General features: G+C 35.1%; 1 protein-coding gene across 6 annotated transcripts in view; it reads right to left on the bottom strand.

Moving 5' to 3' along the window:
- ASCC3 (activating signal cointegrator 1 complex subunit 3) overlaps positions 1-22,027 on the bottom strand; it is a 337,033-nt gene that overhangs the window by 135,405 nt on the left and 179,601 nt on the right. For 5 of the 6 annotated variants that reach the window (XM_029223639.1, XM_029223640.1, XM_029223641.1 and 2 more), the window contains 3 exons: positions 7,763-7,954; positions 7,231-7,455; positions 122-241 (listed from right to left, as the gene is read on the bottom strand). In XM_029223639.1, the coding sequence (XP_029079472.1) occupies positions 122-241; positions 7,231-7,455; positions 7,763-7,954 (537 nt within the window). Of the gene's footprint in view, positions 1-121; positions 242-2,046; positions 2,078-7,230; positions 7,456-7,762; positions 7,955-22,027 lie in introns of those variants that run through there. The other variant, XM_029223645.1, reaches the window with a different exon arrangement.

Genomic DNA, 22,027 nt, shown 5'->3' on the forward strand with positions numbered 1-22,027 from the left:
CCTTCCAGGTACCTAAATCTTTTCAGATGAGCAGAAGTAGCAAATATTTATCCTCATATCATGAAAGGATTACAGAACTAAAAAGGAGGTCTGACTTTTTTTTAGTAAATGAGTTTTCTACCTGATAAGCCTTGTGACTGATGCCATACACTAATGGATTTGCTCTCATCCGTACATAAAGATAAGTGTAACTTATCCACTTCACTGCTTCTTCCACATTAGTAACTGTTCCCAGAGCAATCTGCAAATCAAAAATATAACAAAAGTTAAACTAATGCGTTAAAGTTGAATATAAACATTACATCAAAGACCATTTTGTTGAAAGTTAAGTTTTTAAAATACATCATTATGCTGTATTTAAAAGAAGGTAAGCACAATTATTGGATATGATGTTTCTCCAATTAATTAAAAATCAGTCCTGCCTCATTTAATTGAGAACAGTACATTAGAAATGCTATATTCCCAAACTTTACTTATTATTATGGCATTTGATTAGTTTTCCCATTTGAATTTAATTCCATATAGTATTATAAACATTTTGGTATTCATTAATTTTTCTTCTTCATTTTGCTTCTTTTAAATTTTGGTTTCATTTTATGTGACAACATTACTGACAGTTTTAAATGTGACTGCACCACAATCAAAACAACATAATATTGCTGATTCTATCCCTCTTTGTTGTGATTTTGTATACTGTCATTACCAAAATCACAAAAAGCATAACATTAGTAGTTTTTTCCTCTAAAGATACCCATTTGCAGCATAGCTAGTATAAATATATAATATAAATACAATGGTAAATGCAGTAATTTTTGCATAAAACAAAATCATATTTTATTGGGATTTATACATATTAATAATATATACACTTTAAAAAGATCATACAAGAACAGGGAGTGGTTTTAATTTTTTACTGGTAAACTTAAAACAACCTATGGAAAAAACAGATATTTATACTTCTGAATTATAATAAACACGGTAATTCTTTAGATTATATTCTGAAAGAAAATATAATTTTTAACATAGCATTTTAATGTAGCTTTATAACATGTTAATTTAATGAAACCAAAGGTTAATTATTTTAAAACACAATAATAACATATAAAATCTGTGTAATAAAGGGAATTGTTAGAAAATGACCTTAAGCCAGAATTGCAGTGAAAAGTTTTCTTAAAAACACATTTCTTTAGCCACTGGATCTATATGCAGTCATTGTGCTTTTATACTTAAGTGTTCATTTTAATTAACAAATTTATCCAAGTTGTGAAACTTCACAGTTGAATAATTTTTCCTGAATCTGTAACTGAAAAAAATTTTTTTAACCTCTTAATACTTTAATCAAAGGAGAAGTGATGACCCTTACCTAAATAACCAAATTTTAGGAGAAAAGAAGGAAAAATAAATCCCCTTATTTTAGTACTAAATAGTAAAGAAAATATAAACCTTAATGTTTGCTTTATTCCCATATTATAATTTAAATTCTGTATAACTAATTTTGTAAAATAGGTATGAGAATGCTTAGATATCTTTAGTTAGTTGAAGATGACATATAGCAATATTACACCATACTATTTGTCCTTAAAAAAAAAAATGACCAAAAGTAAATAAATGGTAAGGCAGATTCTATCTACTTTAAAAATTACACTATCTTGAAATACGTCAGACAGAGAAAGACAAATACTGTATGATCTCCCTTATACAAATAATCTGAAAACATCAAACTCAAAGAAACAAAGAACAGAAAGGAGGTAGCCAGGAGTTGAGGGGTAGGGGACATGAGGAGATGTTGGTTAAAGGGTACAAACTTTTAGGCATAAGATGAGTAAGTTCTGGGGATCTAATGTACAGCATGGTGACTGCAGTTAATCATACTGTACTGTGTACTTGAAAGTTGATATAAGAGTAGAGCTTTAATGCTCTCATCATAACAACAAAACAAAATGGTTATTATGTGAGGTGAAGGATGTGTTTACTAACTTTATTGTGGTAAACATTTCACAAATACATATGTGTGTCAAATTACTGCATTGTACAACTTAAACTTACAATGTCACATGTCAATTATATCTTCATAAAGCTGGAAAAAATAAATTTACATTAATGTATTTACAAATGACTAAACCACCCACAATATAAGTAAATACAATATAAGTAAAAAATAAATTTACATTAATGTATTTACAAATGACTAAACCACCCACAATATAAGTAAATACATTAATGTATTTACAAATGACTAAACCACCCACAATATAAGTAAACATACACTTCCTAAAATGTGAACTGTAAGAGTTTCCACAAAATAAAGAGTAACAACTAAAATTTAGCTAAGGAGTTAGTTCTACAACACTTCCTAAATATTAACAAGTAACACAGTTAAACATTTTCTAGTCTGCTTAGGCAAAGGAAACTAGTTTGATGATATGGCTAAAAATCCGACAGCGTCCTCCATTTGTGATTCTATTATTTGACAGCCAAATTGTGTTAATCCCCTTATGACTTACAGATATTTTAAAATAACACCACACAACTCCTAAGAGTAGAAAATTTTACAAAGGATAAAATAAGCTTGCTATTATTATACTTTCAAAATCAGACTCAGTAAATTAACAATAATAATTACCTATTGCCAGGTAGTGAGAAGAATAAAGGAAAAGGTGAAGTAGGTAGGTACCAAAAACTGGATCAAGTAATGCAAGTCTCCCAAATGTTCACCAAAAAGGAAAAGACTACTCAGAAAAATGAATGTAAATTTATAATGGTACATTATATTGTGAGATTAATCTTTGAATGCCACCTAGTGACAAAAACAAAAATTTACTTGCAAATATTTGTGGTCTAGTGGCTACTTAGTACAGGAGCCTTTTATAAAACAAGTATTTTTCACAGTATCTCTCTGAAATTTATTCATTCATCTCAATAATCATATAGGAAGTCAGTAACAAGACTGCACTGTGTAAAGTATAAAGTACAATGGATATGGCAATAAATAGAGCATGGTTCCTGCTCTCAGGAAGTCTGTAGTCTTATAGGTGGTATACATGTAACGAATTAAGATGACATCTATGAAACCATTATCCACAGTGCCTAGGACATAATACCTATTCAAAAATGCTTTGAAAGAAAAACACCTAACATGTGAAACTTATAAAAGTGCCATTAGTATATAGTGTAATACAGCTTTACGCTCTAAGTAAAAGAGGGGGAAAAAAAACTACCCCAAATCTGGTAATTTAGAAGTAAGGCTCAAAGTATCACTTTGTATCTAATTTACCTATTTAAACTTTAGTCATTAAGGTTATCTTAATTGTTTATTTGCATGTGTTTTTCAAAAAGTTAGTTGAAATCATATAAAACTAAACAAGCAAATATAATAATCATGTGTATATAAATACATATGTATACACAAACCCCTTTAGTAGCTGTATGAAAACACCATTTATGCCACCATTCATTTACCTATTCCACTAAAATTTGAGTGCGGGTAGTAAGTATGATTGGGGCTGAGGATAAAGGGACTATAAGATAATGTAACTGCTACAATTCTGTACCGAATAACAACTTGGCACAGGTGTTTGTTAAATTTTCACAACAATCTAGTGATATTATTCCTATTTTATACATGGGAAGATTGGTACTTTATAGGTGACGTGAGTAGAGTAAGGGACTGTCTAGAGCAGAAGACCTGTGCTGGAAAGTAACCAGAGCCAGAACTGGGAAGGTGTCAGACTGCTGAGGCCTTAAATCCAAGGACAAAGTGTTTGTACTATGTCCTGCGGAGATGGGAGGAACTCTGAATAAAGAATGTACGTAAGATTATAGAAAGATTAATACATTTTAAAGTATGGACCATAGGGGACTGGCACAGAATAGGTAAGAAATTAATGTCACCTATGAGAGAACGGTTTCACAGGTGAAACCGTGAAACAATACCCAGTAATGTCTGCTGAATAAATTTTAATAAGCCTCAAACATGCTTCAGTGTTTCTCTCAGTGCAAAATTAAGAGGCTCTATACAGGGCTGGGACTTGTGAGCTTTGGCATTAATCAGCATTCAGGAGTCAGCCCCATTAGGCATCAATCAGCAAAGATGTCTCATAAAATGTCTGCATTAAAATGATACCTTAATATGATACTTCCTCCAGTTCTTCTAAACTAGTGTTATCAAAGATATTAGTATGGGCAACATTCCTAATCTAACGTGACCTTGATGTTGATCACTGCTGCTGTACAGTCTTGCAAAGATTTTCGGAGTCTAAAGACTTAAAAATCCATTACCTTAAGAGCACAGCACACATTCATTTTATAAACTAATTTCACACTTGGCTTCCACAGATTACCAAATTTAATTTCACACTCAACTATAATTTAAGGGAGTTTGTTTCCCTAAGAAGAAAATTTACTTTAAATGGGAGCTAGTCTAGAAGACAAAATATGATAAAGAAATTTTAGCAATGGCTATACTTCACCATATTACCTAAAAATTTCAGGGTATATGTTTCATTATTTGAACGCCATTTATGGCATTAAATGGAATTATCGTTACAGTTAGTTGACATTTCTGAAAATGACAAACCCTAATAAGTATTTTATGAATATGAGGTGAATCTATGGGCTACAATTGATTTTTAATTTCTCAGGGCTTGACCAAATAGTTTCATTTATTTTATGATAGTCCCTAAGAAAAAGAATTTCTTGAAGACCAGAGAAGTATTTTACTCACCTGTGTCTTCTGTATAAAAACGTCACCATTTTGTGTTTAATTTACCACTTACAAAAAGCTATCAAGGAAAATAATTCTAAGTTTACAAAGATGTAGTCTTTCTTGAAATGCTTTTCTAGAAAAATTGTATAAAACAGCCTTGCTGGGCTTCCCTGGTGGCGCAGTGGTTGAGAGACCACCTGCTGACGCAGGGGACAAGGGTTCGGGCCCCGGTCCGGGAAGATCCCACATGCCGTGGAGCGGCTGGGCCCGTGAGCCATGGCCATTGAGCCTGCGCGTCTGGAGCCTGTGCTCCGTGACGGGAGAGGCCACAACAGTGAGAGGCCCGCGTACTGCAAAAAACAAAACAAAACAAAAAAAAAACAGCCTTGCTTTTTATTGTAAGTCAGAGAAATTATTACTACCATTTTGGAAAATATTTAGTCCTGGTCTTAGAAGAAGGCAACTGGTAGGTTGATTAATATAGAGAAATGTATTCACCTTTAAGTTACTATATTTTATATATCAGAAATCTAGGCTATAATAAGAAGACTAAGTTTGTAGTTTAAAAGACCTGCGTTTGAATATTAGCTCCAAAGGTTAGTACTTGAATGACCTTTGGTCAGTTACCTATCTCTCTGAGGACAATAATATCTCCTTAGTAGCAGTACTGAGAGAATATACAAAAAGCACCCAGCAGGTTTGTGCGTCCTCAGTCCACTGAAGGATTACTATTACTATCTTTGTACATTACTATTACTATCTTTGTACATTAGACTAATCCATCATAGATAGGTGACCCATGACCAAGACCTAATTATTTAAACCATGCCATCATAGTAGGTAATGAGGATTGAAACTGAGATATATTTCCTTTGGAGATATTCCTAATATCATAATTCATTTCCTAATCATTTTCACTTTCTTGTAATTATGCTACTAGAAACCAGCATCTTTCATGATTTTTTTCTAACTTCCAACTAGATCTTCTAAACCTTACCTAATCTTCTGAACCCAGATTTACCACCTTCATGAACAAAGCCTTTCCTGATAAGCTGGGGCCAAAAGTATTTTCTCCTTCTACTGAATCCTTCTTTAGAACTTATTACCCACCAACATTATTGCACTGTGTTTTTGTGTCTTTTTCTCCCTTTTGGACTATATACCCCTTAAAACAGAGGAAACTGCATACTGAGTGTGTTTTTCATCCTCTAAAAAGACTTCTAAATAACATGAATAGAATATAAGTGAAATTTCTGTAATATTTCAGTTCAAATATTTCACTTATTCATTTATTTAATAGTTATATCCCACCTACTTTCAAAAATTGAGTCAACTTTAATGGTAAGAAGGGATATAGGAAAGAAGTAGGAAAGTGCTGGATGACAGAGCAACAATTAAAAATGCGGTGAAAACAGCAAAACCTCATTTGATTGTTTGACACACAGACTCTTAAGAATGTTCATCCTCTTTACCAGTTAAGATGTTATCTAGGCTTCCAGGGTCTGCTATTTAAATCTTAACACAATAATGGTGACTATGCAAGTCACCTGTGACATTAATTTCTCATCTACGGAGGGAGTCTTATTAGTGGAAAGTGTTATGTTTGTACCTCCAAGAAAAGGAAATAATTTTCTTTTTAGCAGTCTATTAAAATGTCAAAGTTTATCTTGACTGTGGCTTTTTAATGTAAATGTTGAGCCTAACTGAATTCCTAACATGTGATGTCACTCAGAATTCTGATAGGGTCCAGTAAAATTTGGCCTTAAAGACATACTTCTGAAAATGAAATGAAAGGTATAACAAAAATATTATTTTACACAATGGCAGAAAGGTGGTCAACATAAGTTATTGTGATAATTTTATTTTAAGATCTTAAAGTATAGGGACTAAACTCATATGTGCTTGCTCTTCTCCAGAGTATTTACTGGAAGGTTTTATATGTAAAGCTAACCCATAACTATTTGTGAATGGTTGCTATGGTTGAAAATTCTAGAATTAAAACAATAAAAGTAATCCTGAGTAAAAAAAACCAAAAAACAAAATCTTAACACAAACACACATCACACATGAAATAAACTATAATATTGTAGCTCAATTTAAGCAATCATATTTTCTATAACAAAGTTAATCAAATGATCTAAGACAGAAGAGCATTATTAACCTTATAAAAACTTTATAAAATACTTCATAATAAACTTTATTGAAGTGCAGGACAAATATAGTTGTTGTTATTGCTATGTCTGTTTCCCCAGTTTGTATAGCTTTGGTTAGATTTCTGTCCTATAACAAAACCTCATGATTTAATAGTCTTTAAGCAATGAGTTCTTATCAGTTAATCACTTGCATTCTACATTGCTCTGAACTCATCAATAATATTGCCATTCCACCTCTTGTGTCTTATGACTGCATATGAAATAAAATCTATTATTAAGTATCATGAAATAGCAATCAACTCAAACTTTATTTTTCTTGGTCATTCTTGAAGCTGATGATTCTATTCCAACCTTTAACTCATTAGATCTTACCTCTGCATTTAGGTTATCTGCAAGGCTTTCCAGAAACTGACTCTCAATTGGGTTTTGTTGAGTGAGCAAAGAGAGGTAATGGCTGAGTTTATCATGGGTTGTTATGATGATTCCTTCCCCAAATTTGTCAAATTGTGGTCTTCCAGCTCGACCAAATATCTGCATGACATCTAAAATTCCAAGGTCAACAAAGGAGCCTCTTTTTGCAGCATATATTTGTGTTCCCTAGATGAGGAAAAGTTAATAAAAATTTACATAAACACACACAAATATAATCCTGATGAGCTGCATACTGAAATTAGGCAAATATGGCAAGATCTCAAAAGTGTACTTTAACTAATCCTTTCATCATCTGTGATAGCGTTAAATTTTCACAATATAAACTAGATTCTTTTGGAGAATATAGTTCTGACCTTATATAAATAACATTCAAAGTCACTGAAGCAGCCAAATCAATATTTTCAAATAAATCAATCCACAGGTTTGTTTTAAGATACCACAAATCCATGCGCAAAGGAAGGTAAGTTCTCACCTTAATAATAACAGCATGAGCAGGAAGATTGACACCCCAGGCTAATGTAGCTGTACAGACCAGGACTTTGATATGCCCATTAAAAAACAAGCTTTCAACCAAATTTCTGTCCTGCCGAAGCATTCCTGCATGATGAATACTAAAACCATCTGGAAATAATTCTCGAACTTGTTTATTTCTTGACTTTTGCACCTAGAGTAGATATCAACAAAACATAAAAGTGTTATTTAGCATTTAAAAGCAATTGTTATTTATCGTCTCTTGAATGAGTTTATCAAAGAGAGCACAGAATTATTTTTAAGTATCTTAAGGTCTTACTAAGTCTTAGTACATAATGTTTTATACAAAATCATTAAAAATTTTATTTCTTCTATCTTAAAAAATAGGTAACCCTGAACATGGCACAAAATCCAAAAGGAAAGAAGGTAAAAGCAAGTGTCTCTTTCACTCAGGTGTCCTCTTCTTGCAATCAATCAGTATTACCTGCTTCCTATCCTTTCAAGAAAACTCTATTAAAAATAAGCATAAATCTCAGTGGCTTCCAACTCACTCAGAGTAAAGGCCAGAGTCCTTAGGATGCAAGACCTACAGAAATCATTCCCATTCCTGAACCTCACTTACTTACTCAGGCCAGACACAAGAGCTGGCTTTTTCTCTAAGTGCCCCCCAACCCTTTTTTTTTTTGACAAATCCACACCTGCCTCAGGGTCTGTACACTTTCTGTTCCAGACCCATTGCCTTGGAAGCCTTTCCCTCTTACTGAGATGCCCCTGGTTCCACGGGACATGCGCTCCTTCTCATAGTAAGAGCCAATAAACCCAACTGTGCTTCCCCAACACCTGTGTTCCTGCTGATCTCTAACAGGAGGGCACCGGCCACCTGTCTTAGCTCCTCAACTTTACATCTGCCCTGAATATACTAACTTCGCTTCTGAGGTCTGTTCTTTGGCCTGGTCTGACCTCAGATGTGGGATATGGTCCACTTATCTGCAATCTGTATGAGTGCCACAGCAGATCTTACAAAATTCACTGACGACTCACTGTACAACGGGGAAATTTTTTTCTGCAAAATTAAAGACTATGGATTAACAAAAGTGTTCATATAGTCAAAGCTTCTGTTTGGGCATCACATCCTGTGCTTATTTGCTACTGCTCTGAAAATTTCACGATCAACATCTTGATAGCTTCTTTTGAAACAGCGTTTTCCACAGTTTTCACATAAGGGACACTACACTGGCAGGGAATGGGGTTCTAGTACAGTCACACTGATTATCTCTAAGGTCACTTAAAATTTTAAATTTCTAAATTAATAATAATTAACTAAGAAAATGATCTAAGAAAACTGCACTCCATGAAATCTGCTACAGATATAAAATGGAAGGGAAAACATTAACAAACCCCACCATCTAGTGGCCAGCCAAGTAAATAACAACTTAGAATTTTGAGCCTTGTTGAGTCCCAAGCAAAATACACATATACACAAAAAAGTTATCTTCATTAAGTTTCAAGGGAAGGGTATTATTTCATTTTTGTGCCGTGTGGTCAGCCTCTTAGAAATAATTGTATAAATATACTTTATTATTAACTACATTTGGATCACATTGCCTTAACTTCCATCTTTTCAAACGTGTGTTATTGTCGGTCTCACAAATACAGGCTCCACGTTATGGAGTATTTGCTAGTATGTAACAGAGCTCCCTAGTGGGGTCAAAGTAGAAGAAGGAAAAACACTTCACCTACTTCATTTCTTCGCTAATATTCATGAGTGAACATTCAGAGCTAACAGAGGAAACTAAAAAATACTGCTTGGAGACAGACGGAAAAAAAATCATACTGCTGGATGGCTCTTTGTTTTCGGTGAATCTGCTGTCTGTGAACCCCTGCGCTGGAATATCCTGATGTGCTTGTTATAAATGCAGATTCTCAGTCAACATCCAGTTGAGGTAAGACTTGGCTTGTGACACCAGTGACATAGTAAGAAGCTGAACGCAGGAAATATGTAACTGCGGTGAAAAATATTCTTATAATGTAGCAGGTAGATCATGGGGTGCTGACACATCACCTCCAAATCTGATCAGGTGGGCTCAACCAGCTTGTACTCTGTAAGCAACCAAGAAGTGCCAGGAGTCACTTCGCCTTTGTCTCTATTCCTGCTCACAATCTGTGCATTGCTTTTTCTTAATTATGAAGCATATTTAATACTTTTTTTTTACATCTTTATTGGAGTATAATTGCTTTATGTGCATTGCTTTTTTATTGATTCATTAGAGACATGAAGTGACAACAATCTTAAAATAAGACTGGGATGTTCATTCTCAACTGTCTTTGAATCTGAATCTGCCATTTGTGATCTAGCCTAGTTCACAGGACAAATAAACAAGAAATCCTGGGGAGGAGGCCCAGGGATGAGTATGTTTTAAAATCTTATTTAAAAAATTATCATACAGTAAAATTCTCTTTCCACTTTGGTGTACAGTCCTACGAATTTTGGCACATGTTCAAATTGTGTAACCACCATAATAATCAGGATACAAAACTGTTCCTTTACCCCCCTTAAATTCTCTTGTTATTCCTTTATAGTTAAACCCTCCCCACTTACAACTCCTGGCACCCCCTGATCTGTTCCCCATCCCTAACTTATAGGATGGAGTAAAGTTGTGCTCTCAGAAAACATCATACCTGAAATATTTATATAACTAAATAAGAATATAATAAATAAGTAAATCAAGCATCTAATTCAGAAATCTATAAAAACAAAATATATAACAAAGCCAAGGAAAAAAGGAGAAATGCCCTAATAAAGTTAAAATAAAATCTGATTTTTAAGATGTGAAATTGATAAGTAAACATAAAAACTCTAATTTTAAAAGAAAAAAATAAAAATAGACAATGTCTATTACTGGGCAGCAGGAGTTGGCAAATTATGTGCCAACTGCCTGTTTTGTAAATAAAGTTTTATTGAAACACAGCCATATCAGTTTGTTTACATATTGTCTATGGCTGATTTTGAGCTACAATAGGGGAGTTGAGGAGTGTGACAGACACCATATGTTTGCAGGCTTAAAATATTTACTGTCTAGCCTTTAAGTAAAGGGAGACACATAGTGGAAAACGAGCACAATAGCACAAGCACAAAGACACAAAATTAGTAATGTGAAAAAGAAGTGTTCAGAAATACATCACAATTTTAAAGAATCAGAAGAGTATTCTGAAAAATTCAATATATTCCACCATTAAAAATGTTTGGAACAGATGATTTTCTAGGAAAATGTTACTAACATTCATATTAAAAGTGATAGAAAATTATAATAAAAGCAATGGAAGAAAATGTAAAGGCTATCTAACATCTAGGCTTTCATACTTTTTAAAGACAAATTAATTCTAGTGTTACTAAGAGGCCCTAGAGCACAGAAATAGAAGTCTAAAAATTAATCTTACAGAGGCAGTGTAATAGCACTGATATTAAAACCTGATAAAGCAGCAGAAAACAGAATACAATAGAGAAATCTCTCTTAAGAATATTAATCCAAATAGTAAAGAGTTTTAGAAAACAGAATTCACCAGTGCATTAAAACAATATACCACAACTAAGTAAATTAAACCCCAGAATGCAAGGGCACTATACCTATAAATATATTAACATATTTATTAATAAGTCAAAGGAGAAAAAACGTATGATCATCTCCAGGCACTGAAATCTCACAAAAGACCACATTCAATCTTGATAAGCAGAGGCAATGAAACATCGATTTCAAACCACACTGAATCATAAAACATTAGGCATATATCAATTTAAGTTAGGAACAAGGCAAAGATGTTTACAATCAGCTTACCAATGTCCTAGACAATGGAACTAGACATGAGAAAATAATAAAAAGTGGAAATACTGGAACAGAAGAGGTCAAAGCAATTATTAGTTACAGATGAAATAAACATTTATTTAGAAAACTGAGGATTAATTAAAAACTACTAACTAAAATAATGATTGAATTCAGAAAGGTGACAGTCCCCCAAAATCAATATTTTTAAAAAGTCTTTCTGTATATAAACAATAACTTGTTAGAAAATAAAAGGGAAGAAAATAGCACATTTATAAAAGCCGTCAAAAACAGAAAAAACAAGAAATAGGTAGCACCTACATGAAGAAAGCATTATTATACTACTGAAGGACATTCAAGAAATGAAATGATATGCTTTGCTTTTGAGATGGGAAAACTTGGTTTGGTGAAAATACCAATTCTCACTAACTTAATCTGTAAATCAATGCACTAACTCAACTAAAAGATAAACGTTATTTCTTGGAAGTGATACTGAAGTTCATCCTTAAAATGAAGTAAACCTGTAGGGCTTCCCTGGTGGCGCAGTGGTTGAGAGTCTGTCTGCCGATGCAGGGGACACGGGTTCGTGCCCCGGTCCAGGAAGATCCCACATGCCGCAGAGCAGTTGGGCCCGTGAGCCATGGCCGCTAAGCCTGTGCGTCTGGGGCCTGTGCTCCGCAACGGGAGAGGCCACAACAGTGAGAGGCCCGCGTACCGCAAAAAAAAAAAAAAAAGGCCTGGAGGAAATCATGATGAAGTGAGTGTGATCTTTATAAGTAAGACAAAGCCCAAATACTGTAAATAACCTGAAAAAAATCTCATTATGGTAAAAATATTCATAAATTAATAAAAATAAAAATCAAAGATTAAGTAGGAAAAATGTTTGTAACACATAGAACAGTACATGCAATTTATAGAAAAAGAAATTCAAATGGCAAATATGAAAAATGCTCAGCTTCACTCATAAAGAAATGCCAGTCAAAATAATAATGAAGTACCATTTTTTGCCTATTAATCTGTCATAATCTCAAAAACTCTAACGCTGTTCAGTGCTGGCAAAGTTAGGCGGGAGGAAGTTACTGTTCCAGGAAATGTAAGTTGGAACAATCTCTTCAGTGGGCAATTCAGGACCACTCATTCACCAAAATTTTAAATGCATGTACCGTGTTGATAAATAAATTCCACTGCCAGGAATTTTCCCAGTGGACATCACTGCAACTGCCAAGAGTGTGAGCAAGGATGCTTACTGCAGCACTGTTGACAATACAACATAATTAGAAACAACAAAAGTATCCATCGAGACAGACTGGGTAAATGAATTAAGATAATGTCCACACTGGGGCACACTACGCAGTTGTTAAAAGAATGAATCAGATCTTTCAGTGTTGATCTGGAAAGATTTCCAAGATGTATTACTAAGTGAAAAAAGTATGAGACATAAAAGTGTGCCTAACACGATCCAATTTTTTCATACTGAAACTCACATGCAGACACACACAATGGCAGTTTGTACAAAACCTTCCCTTGAAAGAAACATAAATGGAAGAAGGTTTTTAATAGGAGTTTTATTTGGAGAAATCAATGGAGAAAGATGGTTAAGACCATGAGTTACGGAGCTAAACTTATTATAAGATGCCTGCTGCTTCCTCAAGTATCAGAACAGTAGTTGTTTTCCACCTGTTTTTTCAGCGTGAGCTATACCTGGAGTCTGGGCTTTGCTAGCCTCTGCAGGACTGGAGGGGTATAATTCACCCTGTTCACACTGTCTGAACAGAGCATCGGATTCTCCGAGAAAGCCATTTGAGATCCAATACTATACTCACTGGATAAGGTATCTCTATACATGGAAATTCAGCACAAAAGAACACCAGCTGTGAAAGGTAAAGGGAGTCAGGTGTGTAGCAGAAGAATTGTGTAAACTTGTTTTCCTCAGTCTTTATATTTCCACTTGTCACAAGTGAACTTCCCATACATGGCTTTATTGTCAGTAAAATTAGAATAGAATCGAAAACTGCTAAGAATCCATTAGCACACAGAGGATACTAAATTTTTTTCCGCTAGTGAAAGCATGCCCCAAGCTTCCTTCCATGACTTTACATATCTTTTTCCTACCTATGACACAGAAAATCAGTATGAGTACTTTTTAAAATGAATAAGGTTAAAATAAAATGTAACCACTTGCCAAAGTTGACTTCCAAACTAACACAAATACATGATTAAAGAACGAAGACTGACAGCAAGTAACTGAAGATATTAAAAGGAAACAAATTAGTTTCTTTTCCTCCATAAGACAAAAAAATATACAGAAGTAACACAAGACCTTCAGCTCAGTTACAAACCCTGCATGAACGAACAATAAGAAATGGCATAAATAATTTAGTGACCTTTGTAAGCCTTCTGAGGTAATTTATCTTGATAAGGTCCGCTTTAATGTGGATTATTTCAAATCCATTAGGAAGAAATAACTTAACAGTCATTACAAAAACTAAAATTTAACCAGAAGGAGGCAAATAGTTTCTCCCAAACGATACCATTCTTTTTTCACAATTACTAGTGAGTATGCCTTATCAATATCAGAAAAAATATTATAGAGTCCTCATCTTTGGTATGTGCAATTTTTATCATTCAATAAAGTTATAAAGTTAATCAGTGGGCCTGCTTACATTGTTAGGAGCATAAACCAATACCTGGCTTACCTTTTGACAAGGGAGTTAAGAGATCTAAGGAGTATCATCTTTCCCCATCCTTTCTCTTTCTCTCTTTCAAAGCTCTTACTCCACTTTAAACCCTTATCACTGAGACATCTGAAATCGCTCCTCTGGCGTCCACACCAAGAGAACCAAGAACGGCAATGCTCTGTCTTCCACGAGTCTTTCAGAAGGAAACACATCATACCTCCCACCCTGTTCTCAGGATAAGGCCTATTAGCCATCTGTTCACACGATCAACAAAATCTAGCTATGATCAGAACTTCTGAGGATCATGTTAAAATTTTAGGGTCTTAGTTCCAGATACTCTGATTCTGACAGCTGGCATGGAAACTGGTAATGGGGAGCCAATGCCCTATTATACTATTGTTCCCATAATACTTGGTATTTCTTCACTCTTGAGTCGGTTTCCTACTTCCTCTATTATTTCTCCACCTTAGGGTATGAAATTCTTCACTCTATTCTCTGGAATTGCCACTCAGTAATAAGCAAACTATATCAACCTCATCTCCCACCCTGCCTTAACTGAAACTTGACTCTTTTCCATGGACTCTTGTTTTCCATGCATATCTTTCAAATGGTGGGGGATGATCTCTCTCTTCCCTCTCACCATTTCCAGGTCAGCCTGTACTAACTTTTTACAAAAACCTCTGTTCCTTTAAGGTTCAGTGTATCTGCTATGTCACCTGTTACCCTACCTTATCCAATGAAGACTCCATACTTATGGCTCCTAGTCTTTCTGTCTATCCCATTTCCTATCATGATCCTCGGTGACAGTATTTTCCATGTGGACATCTAAAACCCTCGCTCTTCAATTCCTTGACACCCTCATTTCCACTGACATCTCCTCTGTCCCATCTTAGCCATACCAACGATTGTATTCTAGGCCTGTCATCAACCCACAACTGTACTACTTCCAAAACCAAAATCGCTAGTGCAAACACGTCAATTTCTGACCAAAGATTCCTATATGTCAAGCATGCCCAACTAATTTTTTCTAAGCTCCTTCTTTATCGTTAATGATACTTCCAGATCACAGTTCCTCTACTTTCTTAATATTCATCAGCAGCACGCCCTCTCCATCCCTGCCCCAGTCTTTATTCTGGTTCTTTCTCCAGTGCAGATAACACAGTCCAAGATTTTAATCACATTCCTTCCCATTTCTTAAACTCGTCTGCCCTTTTGCCATGTAAGACTGGTAGAATGTCAAACTCAGATGACCCAAGGTAGCTAATGCTTAAGAAAAATTACATACAAGGGCAACTAGAGACCAGTCTAAATCCATGATCACAATCTCAACAAGCCCTTAACATTGGATAGCAATTCTGTGATGTCTCTATGGTCAGTTTGTTGTCGCATGTCTCACAATGTCTACATTATGCACTGACTGGCTCTCCACAAACTTCTCACCACCTTGTTATCCTTGACTCTTAGAGAATGACCTTAATAACTACTTCCCAAGGAAAATACAATACGTCACAGGAAGCTCCCTTATCTTCCTGCCATACACCTAAAACCTATTTGCATCAGAACCCATCTTTCTAATTTTCTCTTCTGTTTTAACAGTAGTGCCCTAACTCCTATCTAAGGAAAATCTCTACTTCTTCTTTGGATCCCATGCCTCTTGAAAATTCTCAGGACTCTTATAGGTTATCTGTGGTCTCTTTCCTTTCCTATATGAATAATCAATCAATTTCAATCCTTTTTCACTCTCTCTTGAATAGCTTCCACAGAATATAAGCATATCACTTCCACCTTGAAAAGAAAAATAGTGTGTCTACCTTTCTGAGTACTATTTCATATTTTCTAGATACTATCCATTTTCCTTTTGTATATAAATTAAGTTCTCAAAATTGATGTTTACACTTTAATCTACATTCATCAGCCACCTTAATCTAGTTTTTGCTCTCCACTCTGGGAGTGAAAAGGCCCTGAATAAGGTCACCAATATCCTCCACGTGGCTAAGTACAGTGTATTTTGCAGCCCTCACATTACTTGACCACTCACTGCAGCAGTCAGTATAGATGATCTCTTTCTTCTCTTTGAAACGCTCTTTTCCTTGGCCTCTATGACATTTACTCCGGGGTATACTCCAGTGCTTGGAGGCTCCTCTGCTGGCTCATTCTCCTCTAATCATTAAATAGCAGAATTCCTCAAGACTTGGTCTTAGGCTCTTTTACCACTCATATCCACTCCTATGGTTTTCCCACTCCAAAACAGACTGAGCTTCTGAGACATTAGACTTACATATCCATCCAGATGCTTACTCTACATCTCTAAGTATCCCAGGCACCTCATTTCAGCACGTCCAAATGGAATTCATGATCTGTACCCTTCCCTCCAAAGTAATCCTTCTCTACTACTTTTTCCTCATAAATGACCCAACTAACTACTCAACAATATTAAGCCAGACATCTTTTAGAAGCCAGAAAACTTCCAGATCTCTCTTCCTCAACCCTTCATACCCCATTAACTACCAAGTCAATCAATTCTATTTCCTAAATATGCCCCAATGAATCCACATCTCTAACTGGTATTCCCATTCTCTCCTGCCCTGCCTGTGTGTAGTGATCTTTCTTAAAAGCACAACTCTGTTAGGAAAATTACTTGTTTTGTGTGCTCAAATTGTCATTTTATTTTTATATTATTAGTTGAGGGGAATATAGCTAATGACATGCCACTCCCTTCCTCAAACTTCTCTAATCATAACCCATTTCTTTTAAGATAAAATACCTAATTTGTAACATGATAAACAGGGCCCTCACAATCTGGTCCTTGCCTACAACATTAGACTTATGCTATAAGCATGGCATCTACCACTCCCCATCATTTTCTGCGTTTCTTAGTCACTCTGATTTTATCCACATCCTTCAATGTGCTATTGCTTTTCTGGTGTCAGAGGCTTTTCCTAGAACATTCTTCTGCTGTCCTTTGCTTTGTGTACATATCTCACCTTAAATGTCACTGTGTTAGCTAAGCGTCCTCCCAATTTTGCTTTCTTTTAGCACTTAATCCCTCTTTATTATTTAATACAACGTAATTAAAATCAATTATTTAATTAGTTGTTAATCTTTCTGTTCAGCCAGAACATAAGCTCCATAAAAATAAATGGGCAGCTACTTTTTTTCTTCCAAAATATATTTCCATTCCCAATTAACGCAAAGAATGTTAATCAGCATGCAAGTCCACCTCCTTCAATGAGGCCTTCTTGTATTGCATGAGCCAGAAGGTAAAATCTGTACTTCCCAGATCTCTTGTAGTCAGGGTACTGGATACAAAAATCCATTCTGCTTATTAAATGCACTCATGCAAGATCTAGGCAATGGAAGTGAAGAGGAAACCATTTTCTGCTGTTTTATTTTGCTGGCAAGCAAAATCTTGGAGAAATGAGGCTTAAAAGTTATAATGGATGTACTATATATTCAAAATTTGGTTTTCCAGCATGTTCATGAATGATGAAAGGTATCTAGTAGCAGGTGTAGCTTCTACATGCTGGATCATCACCATGGTATGGCTGCTGGTTCTTGAGTTTACTCAACAGTTCCAGTGGTAGTTGCCTGACTTCTACAACTCCAACCTTATCAACATTCTAGGAATTACCTAACCTCTTTTCACAAAATTATTTTCTATTTAAAATACAGAACAATGGTTTGTTTCCTTTAATGAATCCTGACTGATACAACACAATTTTCTCAATCCACTTTAAACAGGCTGACAGCAGAGTTTATCTATCTTGATACCTATTGATCTACCATAGTGACTGGTAGTTAGCTTACACTCAGTAAGTATTCACCGAGTGACTACCACTAAAAACAGTTTGAGGTTCATGTGTATATAGTCAATTCACAATGACACAGACTAGCCTAAGTCCCATAACCAATTTCCATATGTCATTCTAGCTGTGCGAATTATGTACTTTAACTGGGGAGAAAGAAGTACTGTGTCCCCTGTTCCATGTTATAATCCTTGAAAGATGGTCTTGGTTCCCATGTGAGCTACCCTGGTATTAACTACAACCCAATTATACAGACACAAGTTAGCATTCTAGAGAGAGCACCCTAATCAGTAGAAGAGAAATCTCATCTAAAATTGTATTCTTCATACCCATTTCGCCATTTTAAAATAAATGCTGAAATAAAAAATTAAAAAAAGATCACTGTGAAGTGTGATTTTGATCTTTAAATTTTATCAATACAAATCTCTGTACCACTAGGGATTAGAAATCTTTACATATAAAATCTATGTTTTTAAAATGGTTTTCCTACTAAAGTATTTTCAAATGAGAGAGCAACAATATTCTAACATACACACTTTTCCAAAACAGCAAGGTTTTTTAACAAGATGTATAAACTTGTTTTAAGAAATTTATTGTATGTTTCTAAAATACATCTTAAAGCACAGGAACAAAAATTGCTGCAATCAAGGCTACTTAAATAAAGATAAAATTCCAATGCTACTTTCTGTGTTTCTTAAAAAGGGTCTCACTAAAGAAGCTCCTTGACATGGGTCATGGTAATAAGTTTTTGAAAATCACACCTAAAGCACAAGCAACAAAATAAAAAATAAACAAGTGGGACTACATCAAACTAAAAAGCTTTCACCCAGCAAAAGAAACTGACAAAAGTAAAAAGACAGCCTATAGAATGGGAAAAAAATATTTGCAAACCATACATCTGATAAGGGGTTAATAACCAAAGTATATAAAGAACTCATTAAACTCAAGAGCAAATAACCAAATAATCTAATTAAAAATGGGCAAAGGGCCTAAAGAGACATTTTTCCAAAGAAGATGGCCATGGCCAACAGGCACATAAAAAGAAGCTCAATAACACTAGTCAGTCTTTGGGGAAATGCAAATTAAAAGCACAATGACATATCATCTCACACTCGTCAGAAGGTCAGAATGGCTATCACCAAAAAGAGAAGAGATAACAAATGCCAGTGAAGATGTGGAGAAAAGGGAACTCTTGTGAACTCACTGTTGGTGGGAATGTAAATTGGCGCAGTCACTATGAAAAACAGTATGGAGGTTCATCAAAAAATTAAAAATAGAACTACCATATGATCCAGCAATTCCACTTCTGGGAAGATATCCAAAGGAAACAAAAACAGTTGGAAAGATATCTAAACCCCGATGTTCATAGCAGCATTATTTACAATAGCCAAGACATGGAAACGACCTAAGTATCCAGCAATGAATGAATGAATAACAAATTTGTGATACAAACACATACACACACCCACACACACACACACACACACAGTGGATTATTATTCAGCCATCCATAAAAAAATGAGGAAATCCTACCATTTGCTACAATACACATAGGCCTTCAAGGTTTGCCTGGGTTCAAAATCTTTATTCTAAAGAGCCTCTTTCCCTTTGAAAATGAAAAAATCCAATTAAACACTCAAATCTATGTTTTATTAATTTTCTTTCATTTTACTTAAAAAAATTAATATACTTATAACATTCTTTCTATGTGGTTACAAACAGACAGTAGAATTAATATATTAGCCTCCTAAAGGAAAGGAGGTTGACATGCCTGAGGAAAGAATAAACTCTGAGACAACAGTTTACATTTATCTAAAGTAAAAAAACAAGAGAAAGGCGGCTCTTAGGTACTTGCTACTCTCTTTAGCTAACAGATATCATCTATTGCAGGAAGAGGAAATTCTAATTTTATTTGGTTATACTGACACTGGAAAGCTGCTAAACCAGAAATAATTAAAGCTATCAATATTAAGTATCAGATTACTTACATCAAAGCCAAATTCCTATAATTTAGGCAAAGGCTAAAGATAACCTATGAAAGCAGGCGATGGTTGGTAGATCTAGATAATAATAAAAAGTCATAAAATGATACTTTAAGGTAGCTTGAGGGTACATATTATTACTCGATTTTTCCTAGTGTTCTGATTTGTTTAACAGATATTCCTAATCACTACATTCATGAGGCTTGCTGCATGATAGACTGTATCTACCTATAAGGAAAACTTTTAATATCACTAATATATGTAAGAAATCGAACAACATCAGTGCCTATTAATCAGAGAAATACTGTACAGGGTGGGTGGGAATATCCATCCTAGTACTAGAATATCTAAAGCCTGTTAAAAGTTTTGTCCCTAAAGGAAATAATTTATTTGACTGAGATGGAGAATGAAACAGAATCTGAAGATTCTAACTGGAATAATTCATTCAACTTAAAGTTAAAATTATAATTAAAAACAATGGGGACTTCCCTGGTGGTCTGGTGGTAAAGAATCCGCCTTCCAATGCAGGGAACGCAGGTTCGATCCCTGGTTGGGGAACTAAGATCCCACATGCCACAGGGCAACTAAGCCCACACGCCATAACTACTGAGCTCGTGTGTCTCAACTAGAGCCCGTGTGCCGCAAACTACAGAGCCCATGCGCTCTGGAACACGGGTGCCACAACTACAGAGCCCACCTGCCCTGGAGCCTGCCTGCCACAACTAGAGAGAAGCCCGCATGCCACAACGAAAGATCCCGCATGCCTCAACGAAGATCTTGCGTGGCGCAACTAAGACCCGATGTAGCCAAAAATAAAATAAATAAATAATAAATAAATCTTAAACAAACAAACAAATAGTGGCTTAATAATGAAAATGTCTGTATCCCTAATGATATATTTCTATGTATAAATGCAAGCTGCTACTGTTCCCTAAGGTATGTTCTATCTTACAGAAAACAGTGGTTTCTTAAGAGTTTCTTTGTGGGAGAAGGCAAAAAGTAATATGCAAAGTAAACTTCTAGAAGGGGATTTCCAGAATATGATATGCAATGTTTTATCATTCTTCAGCTAGTTTCCAAAATAATTTCATATATCATTTCGTTTCTCATAGTAAACTACTAGAATAGGTGTTATTTACCCCATTATTACTCCATTTGATAGAAGAAAAAGTACCTTTAAGAAATGTTTAGGTGTTTAAGGCCACAGGGCTTCTAGAGGTGAAGTCACAGCCAGAGCTTTTCACTAATGTGTCCTCTTACTTTGGGCCCCGTTTGTAATTCCTCAGACACTCCCTTCCCCAGGGAGAACTGCAAGCTCTACCTCTGTAGCTTAATCTACCCTTGGGGTATTTCACTTTCTTTTCCCTATTTTCCTGTTTCAGTGGACAATTTGGAAATATAGTTGCTTTTCCAGCTGGGAGTAAATTTGATATCAAAGATAGGAATGGTATGAGGGGTCATGAAGTATAACTGCTACTTACTGGAAAGAAATGACTCATCTTCAGCTGTGGCTAAGACACAGACACAGCCTCATTATGTATGCACACTGCCCTCCCCTACCCCCGCCCCACACACACAGACAAAAAGAATCCTTAATGGAGTTTCATTTATTATTTATACAAATAAAGTTACAGTGTGTTGAATAAAACTGTGAAGAAATGCTTTTTAAAAACATACTTGCTGAGTCAGGAATTGAGACGGTTACTTTAAACACTTAGGGATAAAGGATCACCGTGGCACGGTAGGGATTTAGTTGTATTTCCATTAACAGGAGTCAGGAGGCTAAATTTCTATGTACTACCATAGCAAACTTACCTTCTAATTTTATTTTAATGTTCTGAGTACTTAATTTCCTACTTTTCAAAAACGTCAGAAGAAATATCTCCTGCCATCATCGTAATAGCATCCTTAGAATTGCTAGTAAGTTAATACCATTCAAGTTTAAAAGGCACTTCAAGTAATAGGAACAAACATTCAACTTT

This window comes from Monodon monoceros, unplaced genomic scaffold (genome assembly GCF_005190385.1).
Source record: "Monodon monoceros isolate NGI ecotype Baffin Bay Population unplaced genomic scaffold, NGI_Narwhal_1 Super_Scaffold_15, whole genome shotgun sequence".
NCBI classification, from domain to species: Eukaryota; Metazoa; Chordata; class Mammalia; order Artiodactyla; family Monodontidae; genus Monodon; species Monodon monoceros.